The 27,032-nt window shown below is 42.0% G+C and overlaps 1 protein-coding gene across 1 annotated transcript in view; it reads left to right on the plus strand.

Moving 5' to 3' along the window:
• The first annotated feature begins 19 nt into the window (after positions 1–19).
• sh3rf1 (SH3 domain containing ring finger 1) overlaps positions 20–27,032 on the plus strand; it is a 191,397-nt gene continuing 164,384 nt past the window's right edge. Inside the window, exons 1-2 of the mRNA XM_063049504.1 lie at positions 20–196; positions 3,864–4,416. Coding sequence (XP_062905574.1) covers positions 4,021–4,416 — 396 coding nt within the window. The 5' untranslated portion in view covers positions 20–196; positions 3,864–4,020. The remainder of the gene's footprint in view (positions 197–3,863; positions 4,417–27,032) is intronic.

A 27,032-nucleotide genomic window follows, 5' to 3' on the forward strand; every position in this document is an offset into this window, starting at 1 on the left:
CGCCTGCGCATTGCTCTCCCTGGGCGGCCTGGCAACGGCGGCGGGTTGTGCTGGGCTGCGGGACCGAGTGTGTTGGGTCCGCTGCCCCTGTCAGCGCAGCGGACTCTCCCTCTCCAGCTGGTACCCTGGGCAGAGCGAGAGCGTGGCAGAGGACAATCCCAAGGCAGGAGGAGTCCAGTAGGAGAGGAGGCAGCGGGTGAGTGAGTGAGGGGGAGAGGGACATAGGCTGCGGGCGGGCGGAGGACAGGGGCCGAGCTGGATGGGAGATTTATTCCCACAACGTCCCCTTGAACACAACATCCCTCTCCTTACTATCACTACCCCATCCCTCATCAGCATGCACGCCTTTCCTTATTATCATAACCCCTTATCACTCCTTCCACCATCAGATCCATCTCTCTCGGTTTCCCATCACCCCTCCCCATCAGCCCCTCGTCTCCCGTCCACTCCTCTCCCCATCCCACCCTGTCAGCCCCCCTTCTCCCCTCCCCTATCAGCCCCATCCCATCCCCTTCCCGCCCCCTCCCCTATCAGCCCCATCCCTTCCCCATCACACCCCTCCCCTCTCAGCCCCATCACACCCCTCCCCTCCCCCCATCACCCCCTCCCCATCCCATCACAGTGCTCCCCCTCCCCATAATGCCCCTCCCCATCACACCACCACCCCCTCCCCATAATGCCCCTCCCCATCACACCCCCTCCTCCTCATCAACCACCTCCCCCTCCCCATCACACCCTTCCCTCTCCCCCTCACACCCCTATCTATCACAGCCTCCCCCTTTCCCATCACCCCACCTCAATCAGTCACCATCTCTTTCACGACCTGCCTCTCCATTAGCGCCCCCTCTCCGCCTCCCCTTCATTTGTCCCAGTCAACACGCCCTGCTCCACCACGACCTTCCTGGACCCCCTTTCGACCCTTCCTTTTCGGAATCCCTTGGCGCCTCCACTGCAGTATTTTTCGCAGTCTTTTCTTCCCTTCCCACCCTGGCTGTCTGGTATCACTTCTTCCCCACCTCCCCTGTCTCATTATCAGCAGTAAATCACCCCAGTGTGCGAGTCCCTGGTGACTGAATGCATGTTGGCCCCCGCTCAGCTCTGCTCATCCACCGCGCTCGGAAGGAAAACACTGTGAAATACAATCGCGCTCTTCCCATGTTTAGTGCCAACTTTTAAATGTACGGTGACCTAAACGCGAATATTCAATTCGGAAAACGCGTATTCGTTCAAATCCCGAATTCCCACCCTAACCTTCCAACAAAAAGGGTAGTGGGGAATCATCTTTCCCCTGTAGCTAACCGCCTAACGCAGGTAATGTACATAGGATTTACGCAGTCGTATGCGCCCGAGGAGTATGAATTTTCCCTTAGGGGGCTTTCAATACATCATCACATCGTGATGTCGCCGGTATAATTACCAAATAACCGCTATAACTATTATGCAGTTATCGCCGAGTTTGCAAAAGTTGTATTTATGCTATGCAGGATTAAAACAATGTAAGAAATAAAGCTGTTGTGCTGTTGGAATCTTTTAACAGCTCGGGGCGGGGGCTTGTTTCGAACTCTAAAGTGCATAATTTACTATTTGCGTCATTGCTGTGGTTACGAAATAGATTCCCGGACCTCCGGACCTCCGGACCTCCTTAGAACCCGAGGGGAAGCAGACTGTTGGAATGCTTGAAATACTGTAGTATTGCACTGGAAACCACTCACTCTAAGTTCCAACGTGTATACTTGTGTGAATAGTTACCTCTGTATGTGCGCCTGTCACTGCATCATCTGACCAGCTAATTCCTCCAAACGGGGAATGACCGTTTGGCCTCTCTTAGAGTCATGGAGAACGAGAGACCGAAGCAGGCCCTTCAGCCCATCTCTCCCTGGTAGTATGTTGGAAGTATCGCTCTTCCTCAACTTGCCCCCTGCCTCCACTCAATTGTTACTTCTGTTAACTGAAACAGGGACAGTTCTGTTCTCTGGTAGACACTGCACAATGTGCTGACTTCCTCCAGCGGATGATTCTTGTTCCAGATTCCAGCATTTGTGTCACTGTTTAACTTTTATTTGCTGAGCATTCATATTTTGTTTCTTTGGTTAAGTTTAGAAATATTGTGAATGGTGGAATACTTGCAACTATTTTAATGATATAAATATATATTATTTATACTTGCATCATGGCAGATTTTGATTCCTGATGCTGTATGTATGTACATTCTCCCTGTGACCGTGTGAATTTCCTCCCACGTTCCAAAGCTTAGGGTTAGTGACTTGCAGGCATGGTGACACTTGCAGGCTGCCCCCAGCACAATCCTGAGAATGTGTTGGTTGTTGATGCATTTCACTGTACATTTTGGTATATGTGGCAAATAAAGGGTGTCACGGTATCACAGCGGTTAGCACAGCACTGCTATATAGCTCAGCATTTCAGAGTTCCATTTCAGCGCTGTCTGTAAGAAATTTATACGTCCTTCCTGTGAGCACATGAGTTTCATCCAGGTGCTCCGGTTTCCTCCCACAGTCCAGAGGGTTAGTAGGTTAGTAGGTTAATTGGTCACTGTAAATTGTCCCATGATTCGGCTGATGTTCAATAGATTTTTTTTATTTCAAAATATACTTTATTCAAAAATAAATATATACAATAAACCATTCAATAACTTTTCATCCTTTACATACGTTTCCATTATAGTCAGTACATATCCGTATTTATGGCCACCCACGTGGCACTCCAGTAGTTCAGTTAACCATATCATTGTTGAGGGGTATACTCCCCGCCCACCGACCCCTCCCACTCCCACAGGTGGAGAAACCTATACTGTGGTCCTTCCCCACCGGGCCCTTGTGGTGGCTGCACCGAGTTTCAGTGCGTCCCTCAGCACGTACTCCTGCAGTCGAGAATGTGCCAGTCGGCAGCATTCTCCCACGGACATCTCCATGTGCTGGTAGACCATCAAGTTTCGGGCCGACCAAAGAGTGTCTTTCACCGAGTTGATGATCTGCCAGCAGCACCGGATGTTGGTCTCCATGTGCGTCCCTGGGAACAGCCCGTAGATCAGAGAGTCCTCTGTTACGCAGCTGCTTGGGATAAAACGTGACACTACCCCGTCCATCCTCCTCCACACCCTCTTTGCGAACTGGCAGTGTGCAAAGAGGTGGGTCACAGACTCCTCCTCACTGCAGTCCTCCCGTGGGCAGTGGGGTGCGGAGACGACGTTCCAGGCATATGGTGCAGCTCGTTGGGCTAGAAGGACCTGTTCTGTGCTGCATCTCTAAATAAATGAAGCTAACCTCCTTATTTATAAATTAAAGTGGGGGATATATTTTGTTCTTTTAAAAACAAAATTAATAATTATCACCTTGATATAATTAGGCACTACGAAGTCTGCAGATGCTAGAAATCCAAAGCAACACACACAAAATACTTGGATTTCCAGCATATGCAAATTTTCACTGGTTTGAAATACTGGAGGAACTCAGCAAGTCATCTGTGGAAATGAATAGTTGACATTTATTCATTTCCATGGATGCTGCCTGATCTGCTGAGTTCCTCCAGCATTTGTGTGTGTTGCTTACAATTATCTAGATGCATGGCATCCTAACAATTTTTTTACACTATTTCAGTACATATGACAGTAATAAACTAATACCAACAGGAATAACAAAGCAAAGTAACCAGTTTTTCCTCCCCGTTTACTGTCTGTTGGAGATTGGGCACTGCTGGGGGTGTTTGCATATTGTATTTCAAGCTGATGCTGATGAAAATTGGACACTTTGTTTTCGTTCTTAAAGTTTGGAATTCATCCTTTAATGAATTGTGCATCTTGTACTAGCTCCAGTCTATTATTACAGTTTTTTTTTGTTGTCTTCCAGACTAGTTAATTGAAGGTTGACTTGAAGGGAATGGATGTGACGTGACTAAGCTCGGCTGGAAATCAGATTGCTAATCACTCAGAGGCCTTTGTTGTGATGAGTTTCTCTCGTCGGAGGCCTGTCCCAAGTTGAAGGCTTGGAAAGACAAAGGGACGGGATGGATGAGTCCGTGTTGCTGGACTTGCTGGAGTGCCCTGTGTGCTTGGAGCGGCTGGACGCCACGGCCAAAGTGCTGCCGTGCCAGCACACATTCTGTCGGCGATGCCTGCAGGGGATCCTGAGCTCCAGGAGCGAATTGCGCTGCCCGGAATGCCGGACGTTGGTTGACTGTGGGGTCGATGAGCTCCCCACCAATATCCTGCTGGTTCGGTTGCTCGATGGCATCAAGCACCGGCCAAGGAGGTCCGGCAATAGTGGGCCGAATGGTAATAACTCTCTCAATGGTACCACCAGGGTACAAAGTAACGGAATCGTCTCCTCCGCAAATTGCAGCATTGCGTTGCGTGATCTTCAGAGCACCCATCGAGTGCAGGCACGTAGCCCCCCAGTCAGGGTAAGTGAAATGTACCTTCCAAGCCTTTTACCCAGTGAGAACGGCTAATACGAGGGGCCATAATTTTAAGTTGATTGGAGAAAGGCACTGTTCCCCTAAGCTATGCAGGTGTATGGCCCCACAGCAACTGAAATGCTTCTGCGACCGTAAGCTTTGTTGTTGCGTAGCAGGAATTGGATGCAGCTAAAAAAAAAGTTTAAGAGATGTGTAAGATTTTCCTTGTACTGTATTTCATTATACCTTTCAATTAATAAATATAGTAAAAAGTATGTGATTTTTTTTTTCAATTTTCATTTTAAGTAGTCTTAAGTTTGCATAATACAAAAAGCATTTAAAGTGCTGCACAGTTTTCAGGCCGTGTAAAAATGGTTGATCTGCGCAGCTTTATAAAGAAATTGGAGGGAAAATTGGAGAAACGCATAAGTGCATGTCAGGTGTAGTCTTTTTACACAGAGGGTGGTGAGTACATGAAATGCGGTCTGGGGTGGTGGTGGTAGAGGCAAATACATTAGAGGCAGTTAAGAGGTTCTTAGTGGATCCACATGGATGGATGAAAAATGGAGGGCTCTATGGGAAGGATGGGTTAGATTGTTGGAGTAAGTTAAAAGGTCAGCACAACATTGTGGACCGAAGGACCTTTACTGGGTTCTAGTGTTCTGTGATTTCTATGAATTCCAGGATACTGGAATGTGACTGCATTTATTAAACTAACACATTTGGGGAAAAAAGTGATTGCTGTTTTTCCAATTTATTATTGTTTCTTTTGTTGTTTTAGAGTGTCCCTTGTAAACTTGTGCCACTTGCATATTGAGACAAATGTGGGAATAAAGAACAGACTTCTGTCAGAAATTGTAGTCACTTTTGATTAAGAAAGTTTGCTTCAGATGGTTTGGGGATTGCTGGAGATTCTGGCAGCTTCTTTATTAATTTTGTTATCAGTTATTGTTGCTTGGGGGGGTGGCGGGTGTGTGCTCTGAGATCTGGGCAACTTTAAGTTGGGGTGCACACTGGTCATTTCACTACATGACTGAACTGCTGTGAGGTCCATTCACACCTGCTGACTCTTTACTACAATTCCTCCTACCTAGGAGAACACGTTGCATTTACACACTGATATGTGTAATTACTGGCTTGGAGAAGCTTAAAATTTAATTATCTTTGGAAAGTTTTGGCAGTTACTCATAGTATCTGACCGTTTGCTTTAGCCACTGGTAGTTCAAATGTCCAAAGGATACCACATCAGAGTCAGGTTTATTATCACTGAAATTTGTTGTTTTGCAGCAGTACAGTGCAAGGCATAAAAAAAATTACCAAAAGTTACAACAAGAAATAGATATTTCAACATTTAAGAGAAATTTGGATAGGAGGGATATGGAGGGCAATGGATGGGGTGCAGGTCAATGGGACTAGGCAGATTAAAGTTACTAGAAGTTATGATAATAAATATATTAAAATATTCAAAGTACATTTATATCAAAGTATGTATCCTATATACAACCCTGAGATTAATCTCTGTACAGGCAGCCACAAAACAAAGAAACCATTAAAAAAGAAAACTGTCAAACACTCAATGTGCATGCAAACAACTGAAGTTCATGAAAGTGAGTCCTCAGCTGCGAAACCAGTCATCACTGCAGCTGATCCAGTAGCCCTTTAGTTGTGCAACTAAGGGCAAAAAAGGGAGTAAAATAGTGTGGTAGTGTTCACAGACTGTTCAGAAATCTGATGGTGGAGGAGAAGAGGCAGTTTCAAAAACATTGAGTGAGCGTCATCAGGCTCTTGTACCTCCTCCCTGGTGGTAATCATGAAAAGACTTGTGTTTTGGATGAAGGACTCCACCTTCTAGAGGCATCGCGTTTTGAAGCTGCCCTCACTGCTGGGGAGGCTGGTGCCCATGATGGAGCTGACTGAGATTACAACCCTCATTGAACTGTGACTTGCTGATCTTTGAGAAATGGATGACTTTCCTGCTAAAGTTGCTGTTTTGAGTATGTTGGATTGTTGTAGGGTTATTCTAACTAAACTCTCCTCCCCCATATCCAAGACACAATGCAATTAATTTGAAGATTCTGCTGTTGTTTTTTTTCCTGTTTATCTTGCACAGAGAAATGTCATTTATAATTCAGCAAAACTATAACAAAATAAGTGCAGGAGATGTTCCTGATTTACTCTGTGCTAAATATTAATGTGTGTCTGTGGCATGAGCTGTCAGACTGTTAATGGTAGTCTGTTTAACCCCCTGGGAACTGTTCACAGTCTCATGTAAATGCCAAGGAGAACTTGTAACTAGCACGCTCCAATATGAGGAGGTGATTTACTAAAGATGAGAGACACATTATTTGAGTGTTGCTGTGTTCAAATTGATGCCTACAGTTGCTGCATGTGTGAATCATTTTATTCAGAAGTTGCTGTTGCAGGAGGAATATTTCAACCATAATGCAGAGTGTAGACTGAAGCAGTGGACCCAGCCTTTCAGCTAAATTTTCAGACTTTTTTAGTGAAATGCCTCAAAGACATTGAACAGTTATAGTATCAACACCTGCTTGAGTGGACCTTAATCTGGATAAATATCTCCACCTTAAAACCAATCTGAATAAATTGATGCACAGAGCTAGTATTCGTGGCGTCACTGCTACATGTGAAATTCAGATTTCCGGAAACATGGGACCACCCTATTGATTTGGCCAAGATAAAATGTTTAATTTGAAGCTATACTGTTTTGTGACCCATTCATCCCAAAAGTCAAAGTACATCGGAGTCACCATATGCTACCTTGAGATTCATTTTCTGGCAGATTTTCACAGGAAACTAATGAAATGTAATAGAATTTATGAAAACCTATACATAAACAAAGACTGACAAACAGCCAATTGTGCAAATAAATAATGCTGAGAACGTGAGTTGTATAGGCCTTGAAAGTGAGTCTGTAGTTTGTAGAGTTAGTTCAGAGTTGAAGTGCGTGAAGTTTCGATGCTGTTTCAGGAGCCTGATGGTTGAAGGATAACTGTTCTGGAATTTGGTGTTGAGACCCAAGGCTCCTGTACCTCCTGCCCAGTGGCCTGGATGATGGAGGTCCTGGATAATGGACCCTGCTTTCTTGTGGCAGTGCTGCGTGTAAATGTATTGAATGGTGGTGGGGGGTGGGGGGCTTTTGCACAGAGAAATGTTTCCTAACACTTTACAATTTACTAGCACAGATCTAATTTTTCAGGTTATTTTTCTTAATCCTAATCTTCCTAAATATCAGAAACCTATCGAATATTGAAAGGCCTAGATAGAGAAGATGTGGAGAGGATGTTTCCTATAGTGGGGGAGTCTAGGATCGGAGGACACACCCTCAGAATAGATAGTCATCCATTTAGAACAGAGATGAGGAAGAATTTCTTTAGCCAGGGGGTGGTGAACCTGTTGAATTCATTGTCACAGGTGGCTGTGAAGGCCCAGACATTGTGTGTATTTAAAGCAGAGGTTGATAGGTTCTTGATTAATCAGGGCATTAGAGGGTATGGCGAGAAGGCAGGAAAATGGGATTGAGTTAATAAATCAGCCGTGATGGAATGGTGGAGCAGACTCGATGGGCAGAATGGCTTAATTCTTGCTTCTATGTCTTATGGTAGTATGGAAGTAGATTTTCTTTATAATCCTGCCTTACGGAAGGTACATGGAGCTGTTCACAGCTGTGGTCTAAACATGATTTATATTTCTGGAATATAAGTTCTGTCCTTTTGTATTATACTGCTCTGGATTTAAATCTGGCTCTCCATTGGGTGTTTAATGTTTTCCCGCACTTATCTACATTTTAATTATAATGTACATCTTTCCTATGACCAGGTGCTCTGGCTTCCTCTAGTCCAAGGGTATACCAGTTAGTAGGTTAATTGTCGTGTGATTAGGCTAGTGTTAAATAGGTGGGTTGCTGGCCCGGGAGGGACTGTTCTGCACTGTTTCTCTACATACAGAAAATGTGTTTTTGCTTCTTCCCCCCCCCCCCCAGTCTTTTTTAGGATGTCATTGTTTTAGTGTAAATGAAATGTAGGTTTACATTTATAAATTTGAGTTGAGAAATCACCATGGGCATAGTTGGTTAGTATCCTCTGTTTTTATAGTTTGTAAAGGAGTTTTAATTGACATTTTATTTGTCTGTTAAATATTATCTGAAAATTGTACAATTTTCAGACTGTAGTGTTTCCTTGTCAGAAGCTGAGCACTGAAGCAATGTCACTACTGAGAAATTCAGTCAGTGTCATGTGAAAGAGACCCACTGCCCCAAAACCCTGGAGTCAAAATCTTAGAATTGAATTTCTCTCTTTTTAATCTTTGCATTTTTCTCCCTCCCTCTGACTAGCTAATGAAATGGCAGGAGGAAATTGTTGACTGATTTGTGGTTAGTCATCTGTTTGAATGTTGCCTCTTTTCACAGTGTGCGGGTGTTTTTATATTTCAGAAAGAACAGTGGATAGGAAATTTGAAATGTGCACTTGCAGAAAGGTCTACTATTAATACAGAACTACCCATCAAATGGACTATGGAAAAGTATGCTTGGTAATACTATGATTTGGGCAAGATCAGCATTGTGAGAGGGAATTTAAAGTTATCTTAGGTGTCCACAGTTTGTTTTTAAAAATCAGCAGTGTTTACCTTTTGGAAAATGTGATCTTTTGGAAAGAGTAGGCATGTTTCAACTGGAAATGTCAGCTGTCCATTTCCCTCCACAGGTGCTGCCTGACCTGCTGAGTTCCTCCAGTATCTTGTTTTCTTTTTGCTCAGGGATGACATTTGGCATGGGCTGCGAGTATGACTTTCCAGAAATTTCATTTGAGTGCAATTACTGTCTTCTGGATGTCTGTCCGTACTGAAATGAACATCTAGCGATTCAAAAAGTCCCATGGCATTGCAGTTTCAAAGAGGAAGGCTGGGTAGTGAGTTGGAAAAATAATTGTGGCAGTTAAGTTCTTAGACTGAGGTTTCAGCACCACTATTTTAATTTGAAAATGGGCTCAAAAACCCACATACACATATGTCGATATTCTAAACATCCGGGGCTGTAGAAACGACTGTCTCATGAATTTATATAATTAAACTGGTATATTGCTAGCAACAAAATTCTTGGTCTTGTTACTATAGTTACCAAACATGAAGTATTAGTGCAGTACATTTAACTGTTCTAAAATTAATGCAGCACAGAATCCCTTTGTGAATAATGTTGGCCTTTTAACCATCTGTACAGCAGTACACCTTGGAGCAAACAACCCCAAGACACTCTACAGTGATATTTCAGACAGCATTTGACCTGGAGCTCCTTTGGCAGTTACAGGTTGTTGATGGTAAATAAGGGAAGTCAGGGTTGCGCATGGTAGATTGACTAAAGATTAGCTTCGTATGGCACGTGTGCATCTAAACATCCAGTGAAATGCATCGTTGGCGTCAATGACCAACACAGTCCGAGGATTGTGCTGGATGCAACCTGCAAGCGTCACCGGACTTCTGGTGCCAACATAGACTACGCCCACAACTTACTAGCTCCAACCTTCACCTATAGGAATGGGCTGGAGGAGGCTACAAAGATCGGGAGCTGATGGGTGGATTTGAAAACCAAATTTAGAATCGTAGGTGAGCTGGGGAGGACTGCACACCAGTCATGGGATCATTGAGTTAGGTGGAGCACTTGATGTTGGCTCACTTGTAGAGAATCCCATTCTACCGTGTATTAGATTAGATTTAGATTATGAGGACACTCAGTCCTCGTTTATTCCATACACCTGTAATTTCTTCAGCCAAATATTTAAGCAGGTTTTGGGTCTCTGTGCACTGATTAACAGACAATTCATTTTGAACTCAAACCAGACTATGGGTAAAAGATCTGTGGAAACAAGAGACTGCAGATGCTGGAATCTGGAGCATGTAAAAGCTGCTGTAGAAACTCAGCAGGTTAGGCAGTATCTGGAGAAGGACATTTCGGGTGAGACATTTCATCTGGACAGGAAATTTTTGCCCTCTAGTTATTGACCTGTCAACCTTGGGAAGCTATTTCCTCTTATTTACTCCATCTGAATGCAGGTAATTAGGACTGGCTTGACAGGTTGGTGTGTGTATGTAGAGTTTTAAATTCTAAGTATAAGGTGAGTATGTGATGAGGTGCTGGCCTAATGAGTGTTGGAATGCTCAAGTTAAGGGGTAACAAAGCCATAGATGAAGGTTTCAATAGCAAATTAATTGAGGTAGGAACAGAGGCAATGTTATTGAAGTGAAAGGTAAGTATTCTGATTGATCAGTGGAATATTTTGGGGCACCATGGTAGTGTAGCAGTTAGCATGATGCTATTACAGTGAAGGGTGTTGGAGTTCAATTCAGGCGTCTTTAAGAAGTTTGTATGATCTTCCCCTGAGTGTGTGGATTTCCTCTGGGTGCTCCAGTTTCCTCCCGCAGTCCAAAGGCATACCGATTAGTAGGTTGATTGGCCATTATTCAGTATATTGTACTTTCATTAGGCAAGTGTTAAATAGGTGGGTTGCTGTGTGGTGCAGCTTGTTGGGCCAGAAGGACCTGTTCCACACTGTATCTCTAAATAACTAACTTGTAATGTTTTTGGGCTTGAAACATTTGTAATTGTTACTCTTGCTGTACATAAAATTCTCAAGGTGAATCGAGGATACTGATGAGGCTACATATGATCCAAGGGTTGGGAAGTGAAAGCAATCTGATGCTGACCCACATGGATACAGTGGGCCAAATGGCTGCCTTTTGGTGTTCCTTTTTAAAGTTAAGGAAACAGTTGGAGTTCATTTCATTTCTGTGATCTTGTAAATTTAGATTTCTGGTAGAGCTTGAGAATTTTCTGGGTAGTTGCAGTTTGTTTTCTTTGCTTTCTTCCCCCAACTCGATACTTATCATTTAGTAGAATAAGGTAAAAAGCTGAAAGAGCTGTAAATGCAGCAAGTTGGGAGTGTCCAGGGAAGGAGAAGGAGTTAATGACTCCAAGTCAATTTGATTTAATTACATTGAAATATAATGCTTCAATTCAAAAGCTAATAAATGTCACAGTTTATGGGGAAAGGGCAGGGGAATGATCCATGATGGAATGGGGCTGTAGACTTGATGGGCTGAATGGACTAATTCTGCTCCTATGTCTTGTGGTCTAAGTAGTAAACTTTTACAGCACAGAAACAGACAGCTTTGCATCTATGCCAACTACCGGCTTATCTATACTAATCCCTCTTGTCTCCACAAACTCCATATCCCTACATCTTATGCTGATGACTCTTAAACATTATTACAGTTCTCACTTCCGCCACTGCCTTCGTCAGCTCATTCCAGGTATTAACTATATTTTCTCTGAAATATTTACCTTTCAGATCCACTTTAAACCTCTGTTCTCACCTTAAACCTATGCCCTGAGTTTTAGGCACCCCTATCATAGGAAAGAGACTGGCTGTCTGCCCCACCTTTTGTCTCATAATTTTATGTTGCTGCCAGACTATCAGAATCAGGTTTATTGTCACTTGACATATGCAATGAAATTTGTTGTTTTGATGCTGAAGTACTGCACAATACATAAAATATACTATAAATTACAATAAGAAATTAAATTAAGTAAACAGTGCGAAAAGAAAGCAAAAATAATGAGGTATTGTTCATTGACCATTCAGAAATCTGATGGTGGAGAGAAAGAAGCTATTCCCAAAATGTTGCATGTGTGTCTTCAGGCTCCTGTACCACCTCTTGGATGGTAGTAATGAGAAGAGGCATGTCCTGGGTGATGGGGTTCTTACTGATAAATAAGTAGTTTGCTTCCTGAAGTGGCAGGATTCCTTTGGCATCTCAGCTGAGACTTGGCCTCAGCTTCATCTGGTACTGATCTCTGTGCCAGTATGCATCACCACACAGTGACAAAGGAACTCTCTCTCCTGAATCCCTTCCCCCACCCTGATAAGATCCGAGAGTAAGTTGCGAACAAAATCTGTGTTCCTGCCACAGTTCAGCTCAGACCAGGGTTTGAAACTGGACCCCTACTTAACTACAGAGAAATCTATTCATTCAGACAGTCCTGTAAGTTGGAGTAACTTCTGAGACTTCATTCATGAGAGTGAATACCTGTTTGTTTTAGTCTGAGTTGAGCATCTCCTGATAACCAGGTTGGCTGACTGAGTTTGAAACTGATGCATCCACATATTTTTGCAGCAATCACTACATGACTATGCAGTATCTAAAGACACACTAATCTAATAGAACCAGTCCATGCTTTCAGGTAGCAGACTTGCTTACGTGCATTGTACAACGTATGACTGTTTGGAGGAGCATACAGCTATTTAAATCAGCCATGAGTCAGTTGTGCAAATAACTTTATTACCAAGGGCAGTAGTTATTGTTCATGGGTAAAGCACAGACCTTGGTTCCTTATTGCATAAACAGTGGAAGTGGAAATATTGAGTTGTATAAATAATCCCCTGCAGGATGAATGACTAGGCTGAATGAAGCCAGAGAAAGGAGTCTTTTAAAATACATGGGGCACTTACGATTTTAGTTTCTGTAGCTCTTTTGTTTTGGCTTCACGTTTGAGAATTGGTCTTTGAAGCTGGAAATTTTGCGCTCCTTCAAAACACAGCCAGGAATTTTCTTCCACAGCATTCATGGATCCAGCGCTTTCACTGCACGCGAGATTTCTTTTCAGCTCACCTTTTTGCTGTGCTGTGTAAGTAACAGGACGGGAGCCAAAGTGAAATGGGACCATCTAAAAAGGTACTAGCCATTTCAGGTAGAAGCATGAACTAGTATAAGACGGGAGCAGAATTAGTCCATTTGCATTGACATTGGGCATTTAAGAAGCTTTTGAAAGGCACTTGGATGATAGAAAAATGGAGGGTTATGTAAGGGGGAAGGGTTAGTTTGAACTCAGAGTCAGTAAAAAGGCAAGCTGAACATTGTGGACTAAAGGGATTGTAGTGTGCGTAATGTTCTATGTTCTTGCAGAACAGTTCTGCCATCCAGAAATCTGCCTGGTAAATCCTTGCTGTACTCTCTGTATTTCAAACAGAGGAAGAGGAAGGGAGTGCACAGTAGCGTAGCGGTCAGCATAAAGCTATTACAGCTCAGGACATCGGAGCTTGGTGTTCAATTCTAATGCTGTCTGTACGTCCTCCCCATGAGCTTTTCGTTTTCTCCAGATGCTCCAGTTTTCTCCCACATTCCAAAGATGTACCGGTTAATAGGTTAATTAGTCATTGTAAATTGTCCTGTGATTAGGTTAGGGTTAAGTAGGTGGGTTGCTGCGTGGTGCAGCTTGTTGGGCCGGAAGGGCCTGTTCTGTGCTGTATCTCTTAAAAAAAAAATTAAAATTTGCCCATTGAGTCTGCTCTGCTATAGTTGCCATAACACGTAGTGAAATCACCTGATCCATACTCAGATAATTGGTAACTTGAAATCAGAGACAAATGCAATTAGTGTTTTTCTTCCGGTGCAGTTGTTTGAGGCTACCTGTCTGTTAGGTATCCTGGTCTGAGCAAATAATAGTCATGCAGCGTGGAATGGTTCCTTCAGATCACTCGGTCCACACTGATCCTGTTTGATGGTATTCTTCTCAGCCACACAAAGTATATATTTGTCTCATTTATGTGCATGTCATTATTCGCTAAACAATGGCAACAGTTTCTGCATAATGTTTCTACATAAATAGGTAACCATTTCTACAAGCAGCATTCACCAGTGTTGTGGATGATAGATCTATACTCGATCTCTTCCTTTGAAACAGGCGAGCACCATCTTTGGGTTCCTCCAATTCACAATCTATAAACCACACCTTGCCTTTATAGTACTCCAAATTCTGTAGAATATTGCTGGTGCACATAAAGAGGGGAAAAAATTGACACTGAGTTATGGGGAAAAATCCTGTTTTTTTTTGGTGCATGTTAAAGTTGGATCTTGGACTGAGAGGATTTAGGTCAAAGCAATTGAATGTATGTGTACAGATATGGAATTGAACAATTAATATTTGTGATTGGCACAGTGGGGATATCGAGACCAAGGACTAAAAAAATTACAGAGATAAGGAAAGGTGATTCCATGGGATGAGAACTTTAAATTGGAGGTGGTTCATAACCAGGAATTGCTGTACAGTTTGTCCAAGCACACATTATCTCTCAGAAATTACATGTCCAGCAAAGAATCCATTAGTCCTGTCATCTCTAGCTGGGAACTATACAGTATACTTGCCTGCCGATCCTATGTAATGCTTCATATTCTTTATTTCCCAAGAATTTCATCCATTCCCCCTTGAACACCACTGTTGAATGTGCTTCCATTACTCTTTGAGGTTTTGGTTCAGATTAGCCTCCATATTTCCCCTCTTTTTCCTGAGTCAGTTACCATAACCTTACTGTTCACTTGGTTCCCTATCATGTATTAGAATCGTGTCAAAGTAAGCTGTCATTTAGTGATAGCAGCTATATTATACAGCAGTAGAACAAAATTTGTTGCTTGATTAGCATCTATACTGTGATTTATGGAATGAAGAAATTAGCAGTGTTCAGTGCTGTAATTCTGTCACAATAGCAAGCTTGATTTGGGTTATTCATACACCCAAGGTTTGCCCCATTCTTGGATTCTCACCCAAGACAGGTTGTCAGTGTAATTTGTAGAATAGTCATGATGTTACATTGACTTTGGTCATTCTGATCTCAGCTAAAGAACATGACCAAAGTAGCAATCTTCAGGTCTTTGATGGGTAAGTGGCAATGTCATTATTTCCCTGTACCATATTTTGCACATACACGTGTGGTATTTAAAATTTCCACCAAGGTGATGGGGGAGTCTTTTGTTTCCTCTTTTGTTTTGTTGGTAGGTATATCGGTTGTGACAAATGCAATCAGAGAACAAGATATAATTAATTAATCTGTTCTACCAATCTCAGGCCATGTGGTTTCAGCGTAGCATTGAGCCTCAAATGTTCTTGGACTTTGACTTTTTGGGGCCTCAGTTCATTAGTAGGTGGGAAGTAGCACCTCCCCTTAAACAATCATCCATAGGTGAATTCTAGAAAGCTCTTTGAAAATAAACACTACATGCATCATGCCTCATACCTTACCCCGCCACCTGAGAATCAGATAGACAGTGCTTACTTTCCTCTCACCAATTGCATTACTATAATTGTACTGAGATAAGATGCCACTGTAATCCTTCATAAAACTATTATAGACAGGTGTATTCAGATGCACTTTGATACTGAATTCCTTTGCAGAGTAATAGAAATATTATCATCTTGTTGAGTTTATTGCCAGATGTACAAGTGCAATGGAAAACTTACAGCAACATCTCAGGCACATCACATCATATAAGTAGCATTTGCAAGCAAACATAAATTGTATCAATTTTTACAAGGAAGCGCAGCGCACTAGTAGAACAAAATATCAAGTTCATTTCAGTGTAAAGTGATGAATGTGGTGGTATTGTAATGATTAGGCTTGTTCCAGTTGGTTCAGGAACCAAATGGTTGAAGGGAAGTAGCTGTTCTTGGACCTGATGGAGTGGGGCTTCAATCTTCTGTACCTCCTGCCAGATGGTGGCTGTGAGAAGATGGCATGGGCTGGACGATGGGGATCTTTGGTGGTAGGTGTTGCCTTCTTGAGGCAGTGCTTCCTGTAGATACCGCTGATGGTGGGGAGGGATGTATTACAGGCCAATACACATGGAAGCCGTGATTTTGTCACTGCATGGAATAGTTAATCAAACACAATATGAATAGATCAAGCCTGGAATGCAACAGAAGAGAGAAATGGATTCTGGACCAGAAGTGAACTTGAGAGCAGGGTGTAATCTGGTGTCAAAGATGATTAAAAATTGATTTGAAATAGATTAATTTGACTTGTTTTAGATCCCATTTGGGAAGTTGCAGCCAGAGAGTTTTGAGGGATTACCTGTTTTCCTTGCTTGTTCCCTTATTGACAAATATTGTTTATTGTGAATAAATTGGCCGTTACTAAATGGAAAACATCTCCAGTAAGGATTAGTCACTAAGAATGGCAGATGCATCTGAGCATATCAAATGAAAGAGTGCTGGTAAAAGGAATGTGTTTTTTTAAACAGTTATTACATCAGCAATGGTGTTTTCCAGGTTAAGACTTGCTCAGACTTTTCTATCCATGTACATACCCATGCTCTCTCTCTCTTTCTTGTTTTGCTCACTGCCTCTCACTTGCGCATTTTCCCCTGACCCCCATGTCCTCTCCTCTTCCCCACCTGCAGACCCTCCCCTTCCCCCTACTCCACCACATCACCTCTTCTTTCCCCACCCTCTCCTGCTCCCTCTTCCCCCCTCGCTCTCCACCCCCACCTCTCTCCCCACCAAGTAAATATAAGCTTTGCACTGAGTGACTCCACTGGTTTGGTATGACTAGTTTCATTGAAACCAGTCTCTGCTTAATATCCTAAGCCCTGATAAAACACTTAAAATAAGTAAGCTGAGGTTAATGAGAGGAAGAAACATAGAATTACTCAAGGACTTTTTTTTCCCCTGGCACAGCAAAAGTTCCTGCAGTGATTAAACACCTCAAGAAAAGCCACTGTTGAAGCAGCTGGTGTCACAGCAGTAAGCAAAGACAAATTGCCTCCTTTAATCTGTGGTGTAAATGGAACACCATTTGTTTCTCGGCATGGTTACTTCAGATATCTTCTGGCTTGATTTCACTGATGGCCCATTGGCATCATAGTGACAAAACTTACATTTATTTCAAGTTACAGCTCGTGATATTAGGATAAAAAGAGCGATTGAAGATTAGACCATATCACCTAGGAGTTCCATCGAGTCTGCTCCACCTTTCCATCATGGCTGATTTATAATCCTTCTCAACCCCATTCTCCTGCCTTCTCCTCATAACCTCTGACACTCTTACTAATCAAGAACCTATCAACCTCTGCTTTAAATATACTCAATGACTTAGCCTCCAAAGCATTTGGCAATGAATTCCACAGATTTACCACCCTCTGTTTAAAGAAGTTCCTCCTCATCACTGTTCTAAATGGACATCCTTCCTTGTATTCTGGGTCTGTGCCCTCTAGTCCTAGACTCCCCCACTATAGGAAACATCCTCTCCATGTCCACTCTATCTAGATCTTTCAACATTTGAAAGATTTCTATGAGATCCCCCTCGTTCTTCAAAACTCCAGTGAGTACAGGCCCATAGCTACACAAACAAAGGGTAGGGAGTTCAGGAAAGGAGTATGACTTTTAGACCTAGTAGTGACTGTGCAGAAAAGGGTGGAATGTGAAAAGGCTCTTGGTCTCCTCCCCAATACCTCGTTTTGTGGTTGACATCCGAAATTTGATACTACTGCTGTGAAGTACCACAGGATGTTTCATACGGTTGAATATACAAATGAAGCATAGTGGTGATTAGCAATCTTGACTTGTAGTGGCCATTTTTGCATGGTCAAATGTCACAGGCAATTGTAGTTGGTTGAAGATGTTATTTTGAAGAGGTAAGCTGGCAGTTTGAAATGTTGCTTCTGCTCATCCTGTACATGCCTAGATTCAAATAATGGGTTTACAAGTTTATCAGTGCAGATACTTGGATCATTTCCTGTAGTAGTCAGGATTCTGATTAAGCAATCTTAATCTATTGAACATGACACAGTTTAAGACAAAGGACTCTTTTTAGTTCTGGTGCATAGGTGCTAAGATTGGTTCATAAAAACTTTGGCTGAAAGGTTTGTTGTATAAATGTGTAAATATACACTCAATAGCCACTTTATTAGGTACAGGAGTGGAACCTGGTGTGGTCTGCTGCTGTAGCCCATCTCCTTCGTTGTGTTGTGCTTTCAGAGATGGTCTTCTGCACCCCACTGTTGTAATGTGTGTTTACTTCATTTGCTGTCACCTTCCTGTCAGTTTGAAGCAGTCTGGCCATTCTCCTCTGAACTCTCTCATTAACAAGGCGTTTAGGCCACAGAATTGCTGCACAGAATTGTCTGTAAGTTTTTATGCATTGAGTTACTGCCACATGAGTGGCTGATTGGATAGTTGGACTATTGAGCAGATGTACAGGTGTGCCTGATAAAGAGATCACTGAGTGTATACGCTAAAGTGCCAGTAGTGTATTTGTAGTTTTCCTTGTCTGCTAAATTGTATTTGTTGTAATAAGAATTTCTATTTCCATGGTAAAATATAAGCAAATATGTATTTCGCAGGAGTCTTTTGAAAGTTTCAATTTTTTTATTGTATAACCCTTGCCCAATGAACTTAGAACTTCATTGTATCCACATTTATTCATTTAATACATGACCACATTGAGTTAGAGCAGTTTGTTTGGAAAGAGAATACCATTGTTTTCTCAATTAAGCTGTTTGTTTGAGTTTGAAGTAATTAGCTCTCAGAACCTGAGTAGGATGTTTAGATTTAGGTCTCTAAGGTGGAGAAATAATTGGTCATTTTCTTCTCCATATTGAGTGTGATCAGCCACTTCTTTCTTTCAGGACACAGACATGGGTTTAAGGTTTACTCCAAGCAAGGTAGAGTAGTGGTTAGCGTAATTGTTTACAGTGTTAGCGATCACTGGTTATGGTTCAATTCCCGCCGCTGTCTGTAAGGAGTTTGTAACCCATGACTGCATGGGTTTACTCCAAATGCCCTGGTTTCCTCCCACATTCCAATGGCGTGTGCAAGTTGTGGGAATATTACTCTGGCGCAGGAAGTGTAGCAACACTTGTGAACTGCCCCCAGCACATCACAAATTATGATGAAAACGATGCGGAAAACAGAGAACAGGAGTTCTGCAGATGCTGGAAATTCAAGCAACACACATCAAAGTTGCTGGTGAACACAGCAGGCCAGGCAGCATCTCTAGGAAGAGGTACAGTCAACGTTTCAGGCCGAGACCCTTCGTCAGGACTAACTGAAGGAAGAGCCTGACGAAGGGTCTCGGCCTGAAACGTTGACTGTACCTCTTCCTAGAGATGCTGCCTGGCCTGCTGCGTTCACCAGAAAACAGACAGCATGGTGTGGTAGCGTCATGATTAACTTAATGCTATTACAGTGCCAGTGACCCTGGTTCATTTCCTGCATTGTCTGTAAAGAATTTGTATATTCACCCTGTGACCATGTATGTTTCCTCCAAATGCTCCAGTTTTCTCCCACAGTCCAAAAATGTCTGGGTAGGTAGGTTAATTGGTCACGTGGATGTAACGCGGAGTGGGTTCATTGGGATGTAAGGGCCTGTTACTGTGCTGTATCTCTAAATAAGGTCATGAACAATATCAGCTTGGTTTGAAACATAATCAATAAAAGATGATGGATACTGCTGCCCAATAAAATCTCTTCTCAATAGCTTGAGAGAAGTTATGAAATTATTCATAATACACAGCCAAGCATCACTACACCTACCTGGAAGGGTGGCTGTGATACTCAGATGTTCAGTAGTACTTAATGATGATGTGCGGTTTTCAATTACATACACTCAGCGGCCACTTTATTAGGTCCAGGAGAGGAATCTGATGTGGTCTCCTGCTGTAGCCCATCCACTTCAAGGTTTGAAGTGCTGTTCGTTCAGAGATGTTCATCTGCACACCTCTGTTGTATTGTGTGGTTATTTGAGTTACAGTTGCCTTTCTTTTGACCTCTCCCATTAACAAGCCATTTTTGCCCACAGAACTGCCACTCACTGGATGTCTTTTGTTTATTGCACCATTCTAGGTACGTTGTAGAGACTTTTGTGAGTGAAAATCCTAGGAGGTTAGCAGTTTCTTAGATATTCAAACCAACCTGTCAGGGCATCAACAATATTTCCATGTCAGAATCACTTGGATCACATTTCTCCCCCGTTCTGATGTTTGGTCTGAACCACAACTTAACCTCTTGTTTTACGGCGGTTGTACTGAACCTCTTGACCGTGTCTGTATGCTTTTATGCATTGAGTTGCTGCCATATGATTGGCTGATTGAATATTTGCATTAACAAGCAGGTGTACAGGTATACCTAAGAAAGTGGCCACTAAGTATAAATGTTCTGCATTCTTGGCTTGGCCTCCATTCTGTGCTGTGGGAAGCAAGTATCAAAGGCCTTTAGCCCTAAATCTTAACCCCTTATGTACTGTGAGCAGCAGGATTTCCTCCATGTTGCATCAAGATAACTGCAGTACAATGCAAGGCAATATAATCCTATCTCAGCTGCATATTAGAGTTTAGTCCTTTTTAACTGAGTGATGCTAATGCTGTATTTAAAAAAAACAACTTACTACCAAACTTTTGATTTTCAGTTAGATATCTCATGGTAGCATTTGCCTGGTAATTGCTTCTCTGAAGCAGCATGGAACGTTTTACTGTATTAAAGGTGCAAGTTGTAAATTTTAATGAATCCATTACAGTTGGTTAGTTGTCTGCACTTTACAAGAGCAGTCTACTTTTCATGAAGCTATGTAGGGTCCAACTCTCTATTAGCCCTGGGGCACTGAAATGATTGGTTTCTCTATAAGCAGTTAACAGAGAAACAAGTGGTTATGTTGGTAGCTTCAAACCTCAAGTCTGCTGTGTTACTATGAGTAACAAAAATTAAGAACTTCTCACTGCAGATGAGGCTTGTGTATTTATACATTGTAGGGGATTGGAAGCATTTAAAAAAAATTAAAGGCTCAATTCTTTGCATATTCAGTACATTACAAAACCTTTCACAATTCATGAAGTACTTAAAAATCATGCTAAAATATAGTACTACAGCCAAATATGCACAGAAATAATCAATTGTTTGTTCATATTGAGACTGATTGAGGAATAAGCATTGACTTGAACTCAGCTGCTTTGAAATAAAGCTAACCAATCCATCAACACAGTCTCACTATTTTTGTTCTGTATTTGGACAACTTATTTAATTTTTATGTATATTTCTTACTGCAATTTATAGTTTTTATAATGCTCTGTCCTGCGGCAAAACAACAAATTTCATGACGTTAGTGATATTAAATCTGATTCTGATAATATTCCACCTATTAAATGCCTCAACAGCGTAGCAGTTCCTTAGAAAATAAGAGCTCAACCCTTCAAATTTGCTCCAGCATTTAATATGGCCACAGTATATTTACCTTAAGCCTCATCTCTCTTCTGTGCCAATTCTCAAAGCCCTCAGTTTCCATTCACAAACAAGAAAAAATCTGCAGATGCTAGAAATCCAAGCAACACACACAAAATGCTGGAGGAACTCAGCAGGCCAGGCAACATCTAGGAAAAGAGTACAGTTGATGTTTCAGGCCAAAACCCTTGGCTTTAGCCTGAAATATCAATTGTACTCTTTTCCTAGATGGTGCCTGGCCTGCTGAGTTCCTTCAGCATTTTGTGTGTGTGGCCCTCAGTTTCCAGATCTTTTACTTGCTCTTAAAATGCCTCTGATGATCCACGATCCTCTGGGATGCATAATTCCCAAGGTTCACCACCTTCTGCACGTCGTTTGTGCATTCAGCTAATGGCACATGAGCTACTGCTGGTCAAGAGTGCTGCCCCTTAAGCAACGGTTGGCATCTATGAAAGGACAAATCCCTGGCTCCTGTACCTTCTAGTGTGGGGACACTGGATCAGTACTGGTAAATGAAAGCAAAGGTTAAAGCTAGGTTTGTGTATGTGTAGCATTAATTAGAGGGAAGAGATGCAGACAATGGACCTCCTATGAATCGATCTACCAGTGTAGAAAGAGGAAGTGTTTTAAATATTTATAACATCTGCATCGACTGTTGCAGACACTAGTATTTAAAGGAATTTACTTACATACCTGTTTAAAAGGCTAATTATTTCCTTGTTCAGTTCACTAAATGACATGCAAGTCAAGTGATGAGTAGTGCATTCTCTGCCTCTTCACGTGGAATGTCCCTTTTCTATTTGCCTCAGATTACACTTCTGAGGATGACTTGCTTTTGAGCTTCTTATTATATTTTCTGCTGTTTTTTCAAAGTTCAAAGTAAATTTCTTATCTTAGTACATACATGTCACCATACATAATCCTGAGATTTATTTTCTTGCGGGAATTCACAGTAAGTACAAAGAAACACAATAAAATCGATGAAAGAATGCACCCAAGAAGATGGACAAACGACCAATGTGCAAAAGACAACAAACTGCAAACACAAAAAGAAAAAGTATTAATAATAAATAAGCAATAAATATCGAAAACATGAGATGAAGAGCCCTTGAACGTGAGCTCATAGGTTGTTGGAACAGTTCCATGATGGGGTGAGTGAAGTTATCCCCTGTGGTTTAAGAGCCTTATGGTTGAAGGTAGTGACTGTTCCTGAACCTGGTGGTGTGGGTCCCGAGGCTCCTGTATCTTCTCCCTGATGGCAGCAGTGAGAAGAGAGCATGGTCTGGATAGTTGGGGTCCCTGATGATGGATGCTGCTTTCCTGCAACAGTGCTCAATGTAAATGTGCTTTACCCTTGACGAACTGACCACTAATTTTGTAGGATTTTCCATTCAGAAGTTTTGGTGTTTCCATACCAGACTGTGATGCAACCAGTCAATATATGTTTTACTATACATCTACAGAAGTTTATCAAAGTTTTGGATATCATGCTGAATCTTTGCAATCTCCTAAGAAAGTTGAGGCACTGCCATGCTTTCTTGATGATGGCACTTGCATGTCGCGCCCAGGGCATATCCCCTGAAATGAAAACACTGAGGAATTTAAAGTTACTGACCCTCTCCACGTCTGATCCCTTGATGAGGACTGGCTCATGGACTTTCAGTTTCCTCCTCATGTAGTCAATTATCAGCTCTTTGGTCTTGCTGACATTGAGTGAGAGGTTGTTCAGCCAGATTTTCAGTCTCCCTCCTATATGCTGATTTATCTCCACCTTTGATTTGGCCTATGACAGGGCTGTTGTCAGCAAACTTGAATATGACACTGGAGCTCTGCTTAGCCTTACAGTCATAAGTGTAAAGCGAGTAGAGCAGGAGGCTAAGCACACTGCCTTGTGGTGCACCTGTGCAGATGGAGGTTGTAGAGGAGATGTTGCCAATCTGAACTGACTAGGGTCTGTAAGTGAGGAAGTCAAGGATCCAGCTGTACAAGGAAGTGTTGAAATCTAGTTCTTGAAGCTTATTGATTAGTGTTGAGGGGATGATAATATTGTATGCCAAGCTGTAGTCAATGAAGAGCATCCTGATGTATGTGTCTTCACAATCCAGATGTTCTAGAGTTGAGTGAAGACCCAATGAAATGGCATCTGCTGTGGACCTGTTATGACGATAGGCAAATTGGAGCAGATCTAAGTTGCTTCTCAGGCAGGAATTGACCTGTTTCATCACTAACCTCTGAAAGAACTTCATTATAGTGGATGTAAGTGCTACTGGGCAATAAGCAGGTTACGACAGTACTCTTGGGTACTGGAGAGTGCCTCAAACTCCCGAAGCGAGGGGTTAAAGATATCGGTGAACACTCCAGCCAGTTGATCAAGACAAGTCTTTCTTAGTTGGCCAGGAACCCAGTCTGGACTGGATGCTTTCCATGGGTTCACCCATGTTGTAAGAGCACTTCAAGATCTGCCTTGGATAATTACCGTGAGAGCTGAGAATATATAATCTACCCTGTTTATGTTGACAAGTAGAGTACCCTGCTCAAGAATAAAATGAAAATCAATTACAGGATTCCTTTTTTTCAGTATTTGTCACTTGCTGTTTGTACAACATGGTAACAGGCCCACGCCACCCAATCACACCTATGTGACCAATTAACTGACTGACCGTACATTGTTGGAATGTGGGAGGAAATTATTGCACCCGGAGAAAACCCACATGTTCATGGGAGAACATACAAACTCCGTACAGATAGCGGTGGCATTTGAACCTGGGTCACTGGTACTGTAATAGTGTTGTACTAACAGTAATGCTACCGTATCTGAAGTTTCTTCTGTGGCTGCGGGAAGTTAGAAGCAGTACAGTAAGTTTCTTTGCAACATGCATTGACTCCAGAATTGATTAGTCTTTTATGCAATACTTTTTGTTCTCAACATTCGAAAGTGAAAAGCAAGGATGTTATTTTCTAGAACAAGACTTTTGCCCTCCGAGTGTGGTGCTCACATCAAGTTTTACTGTGGATGTCTAAGTGCAGAGACTCCAGGGATTTGAACACAGTCCTCCAGATTGACATTCTGATTCAGTCTTGGGTGAATTCTGCATCATCAGAGATGTTGTCTTTTGGATGAGAGGATAATCCATGGCCACTCGGGGAGTGTAGAAAAGTCCCACAGCACAGCTCAGCCGTAAAGTCATTATGGCACGGACGTAGTCTATTCTAGGAGGAGGAGGAAAAGGCAGTTTATCATCAAACTGCATATTTGTCACCATATAATGCCCTGAGATTCGTTTTCATACAGGCATTTATAGCAGAACAAAGAGGTACAATAGAATCAATGGAAAAACTACACACAAAGCCTGGCAAACATCCAATGTGCAAAAGAAGACAATCTGTGCAATTACTTACTTACTAAGTAAATAAATAAATAAATAAAATGAGTAAGTCTCCCCGCCCCACCTCCCCCCCAACTACACTGTGGAAACTGGAAATGGAACACAGGATCCCCACTCTATTTCAAACGAGAAAAAATCTGCAGATACTGGAAATCCAAGCAACACACACAAGATGCTGGAGGAACTCAGCAGGCCAGGCAGCAAATAAGGAAAAAAGTACAGTCGTCGTTTCAGTCAGAGACCGACAATGACTGTAATTTTTTCCATAAATGCTTCCTGGCCTGCTTAGTTCCTCCAGTATTTTGTGTGTGTTCCTCACTCTATTTGCTGTTCTAGGAGTTTCTGATCAAATTGTACAGTGAAATTCCTTCATTGCACTTTCAAACACTCTCAACAGGCTGTTAAGCACTTTGCAGTGCACTAGCTTGGGATGTAACACTGAAGAAATAAAATGGAGATAAGGGAACTGCAGATTTGTGCCACTGATTTGGACACTAGCCTCTCCCAACAACAGCCCCAGTTTCGAGTGAAGACTGTTCATGCCTTGTAATTTTTAAAAAAAATCCTGCAGTTATTTCAGAGGAGTGAGGGTGGAAATCCACAGTTGAGCAACAGTAGCCTATTGTTTAATATCCAAGGATAATACTTGCATGGCTTTGATCGCAAAGCCATAGAACATTTCCGTTCCTCCCAGCACACTTAAGAGGTCATTTTTTTAATGCTGTAAATCCCAAGGGTTTGTAAAGATTAGCTGTTGCCTAAATGAGAGGCTGTTTCTAATACACAAATTGGCCAATTCTGGACCTTGGATTCCAGACGGGGTTAACCCATATAGATTGGCCCTTTTGTTGCAGTATAGGATAAATGACAGAGTTCTCCACTGACTCATTGATTTCAGGTGAGGTAATTTCACCCCTCACTTGTTTGTATTTGAGAGCAATTCAGCCCCTCCCTGTACATTCCTCCTGTCAGTTGTGTAAGGTTGGGGGATGGCTGAATTTGAGGCTATTGGTTTAGAGGCAAGTAAGCAAGCAAACATCTGTGAGAAATATGCTGGATTCAAAGGCTTTGTGAAGCATGAACTGATGTGAAAAGACAACATGCTTCTATTTTAAAATGGTCTGATGGCAGACAAAGGACCCAGTTTTATTATTGAGCCTTTGTCCACCACCACCTGATTTGTGGGCCTTTGGCAATTAAGAAACAGGATCTTTTTCTCTGCTAGCTAGCTAAAAGCAGTACAAGAGCATTTGCATCCATACTTTTCATGAAAACGCTAATGATGGTACATTATGAGGTGAAGATTTAGAACAGATTTTTAAAGTGCATCAGTTAAAAAATCAGCTTGAAGTCTAATTCTAAAAGAATTACATTGATGAGATGAGTACTTAAAGTTCGCTGCTATGGGAAATACAAATCTACTTTTGTACAAGGACTTTCAATTGATTCAGTAAAGGTGAATGCAGTTTGCAGTCCTAACAAACTGGTTCATGGGGTTATCAGGTTATCATTTATCCAGTGTTTAAAGGTTGTCTAAAGAATTAAATGGCAATATTCACACAGAAGTGGACCATTTGGGTCATGTGCTGGAAGCAGCTGTTCATAGTGAACAAGAAAGTGCAGTAAATTACCTTGGTTCTCGTATTTTTCTAATGCTTCCCTACTGTAATGCGTTCAAAGCACATTAAAACTTTCTGTAGCACATAGCCCTCACCTCCCGCACAGTGTCTTATTTGAGTATTTAAAGAAAATTCCAGCGTCAAATCTCTGCCTAATCTGAACATTAAAAACTCAGTGTGGATTTAGTTTCTAGGCACCTTATCTCTCGTGTTTTATTAGATGCCATTTTATATCTGTTAATACTGGTAAATAAAAAGAAACACTACAGGCATTATTTGACTGGTTCTTTTTTCACAGACACAGAGATTCTACAGATGTGGGAAATCCATAGTAACACATAAAAAGTGCTGAAGGAATTTAGCACTTCAGGCAGCATCCATGGCAAGGAATAAACAGTTGACGTTTCAGTCCGAGACCTTCATCAGGACAGAAAAGGAAGGGGCCTTTCCCTCCCCTCCTCTCCACTCCACCTTCTTATTCTGGCTTCTTCCTCTTCCTTTCATGGATGCTGCCTGACCTGCTGAGTCTTCCCAGTATGATTTGAAACAAAATCAGATATTGCTGGA

This window comes from Mobula hypostoma, chromosome 5 (genome assembly GCF_963921235.1).
Source record: "Mobula hypostoma chromosome 5, sMobHyp1.1, whole genome shotgun sequence".
Lineage (NCBI taxonomy): Eukaryota > Metazoa > Chordata > Chondrichthyes > Myliobatiformes > Myliobatidae > Mobula > Mobula hypostoma.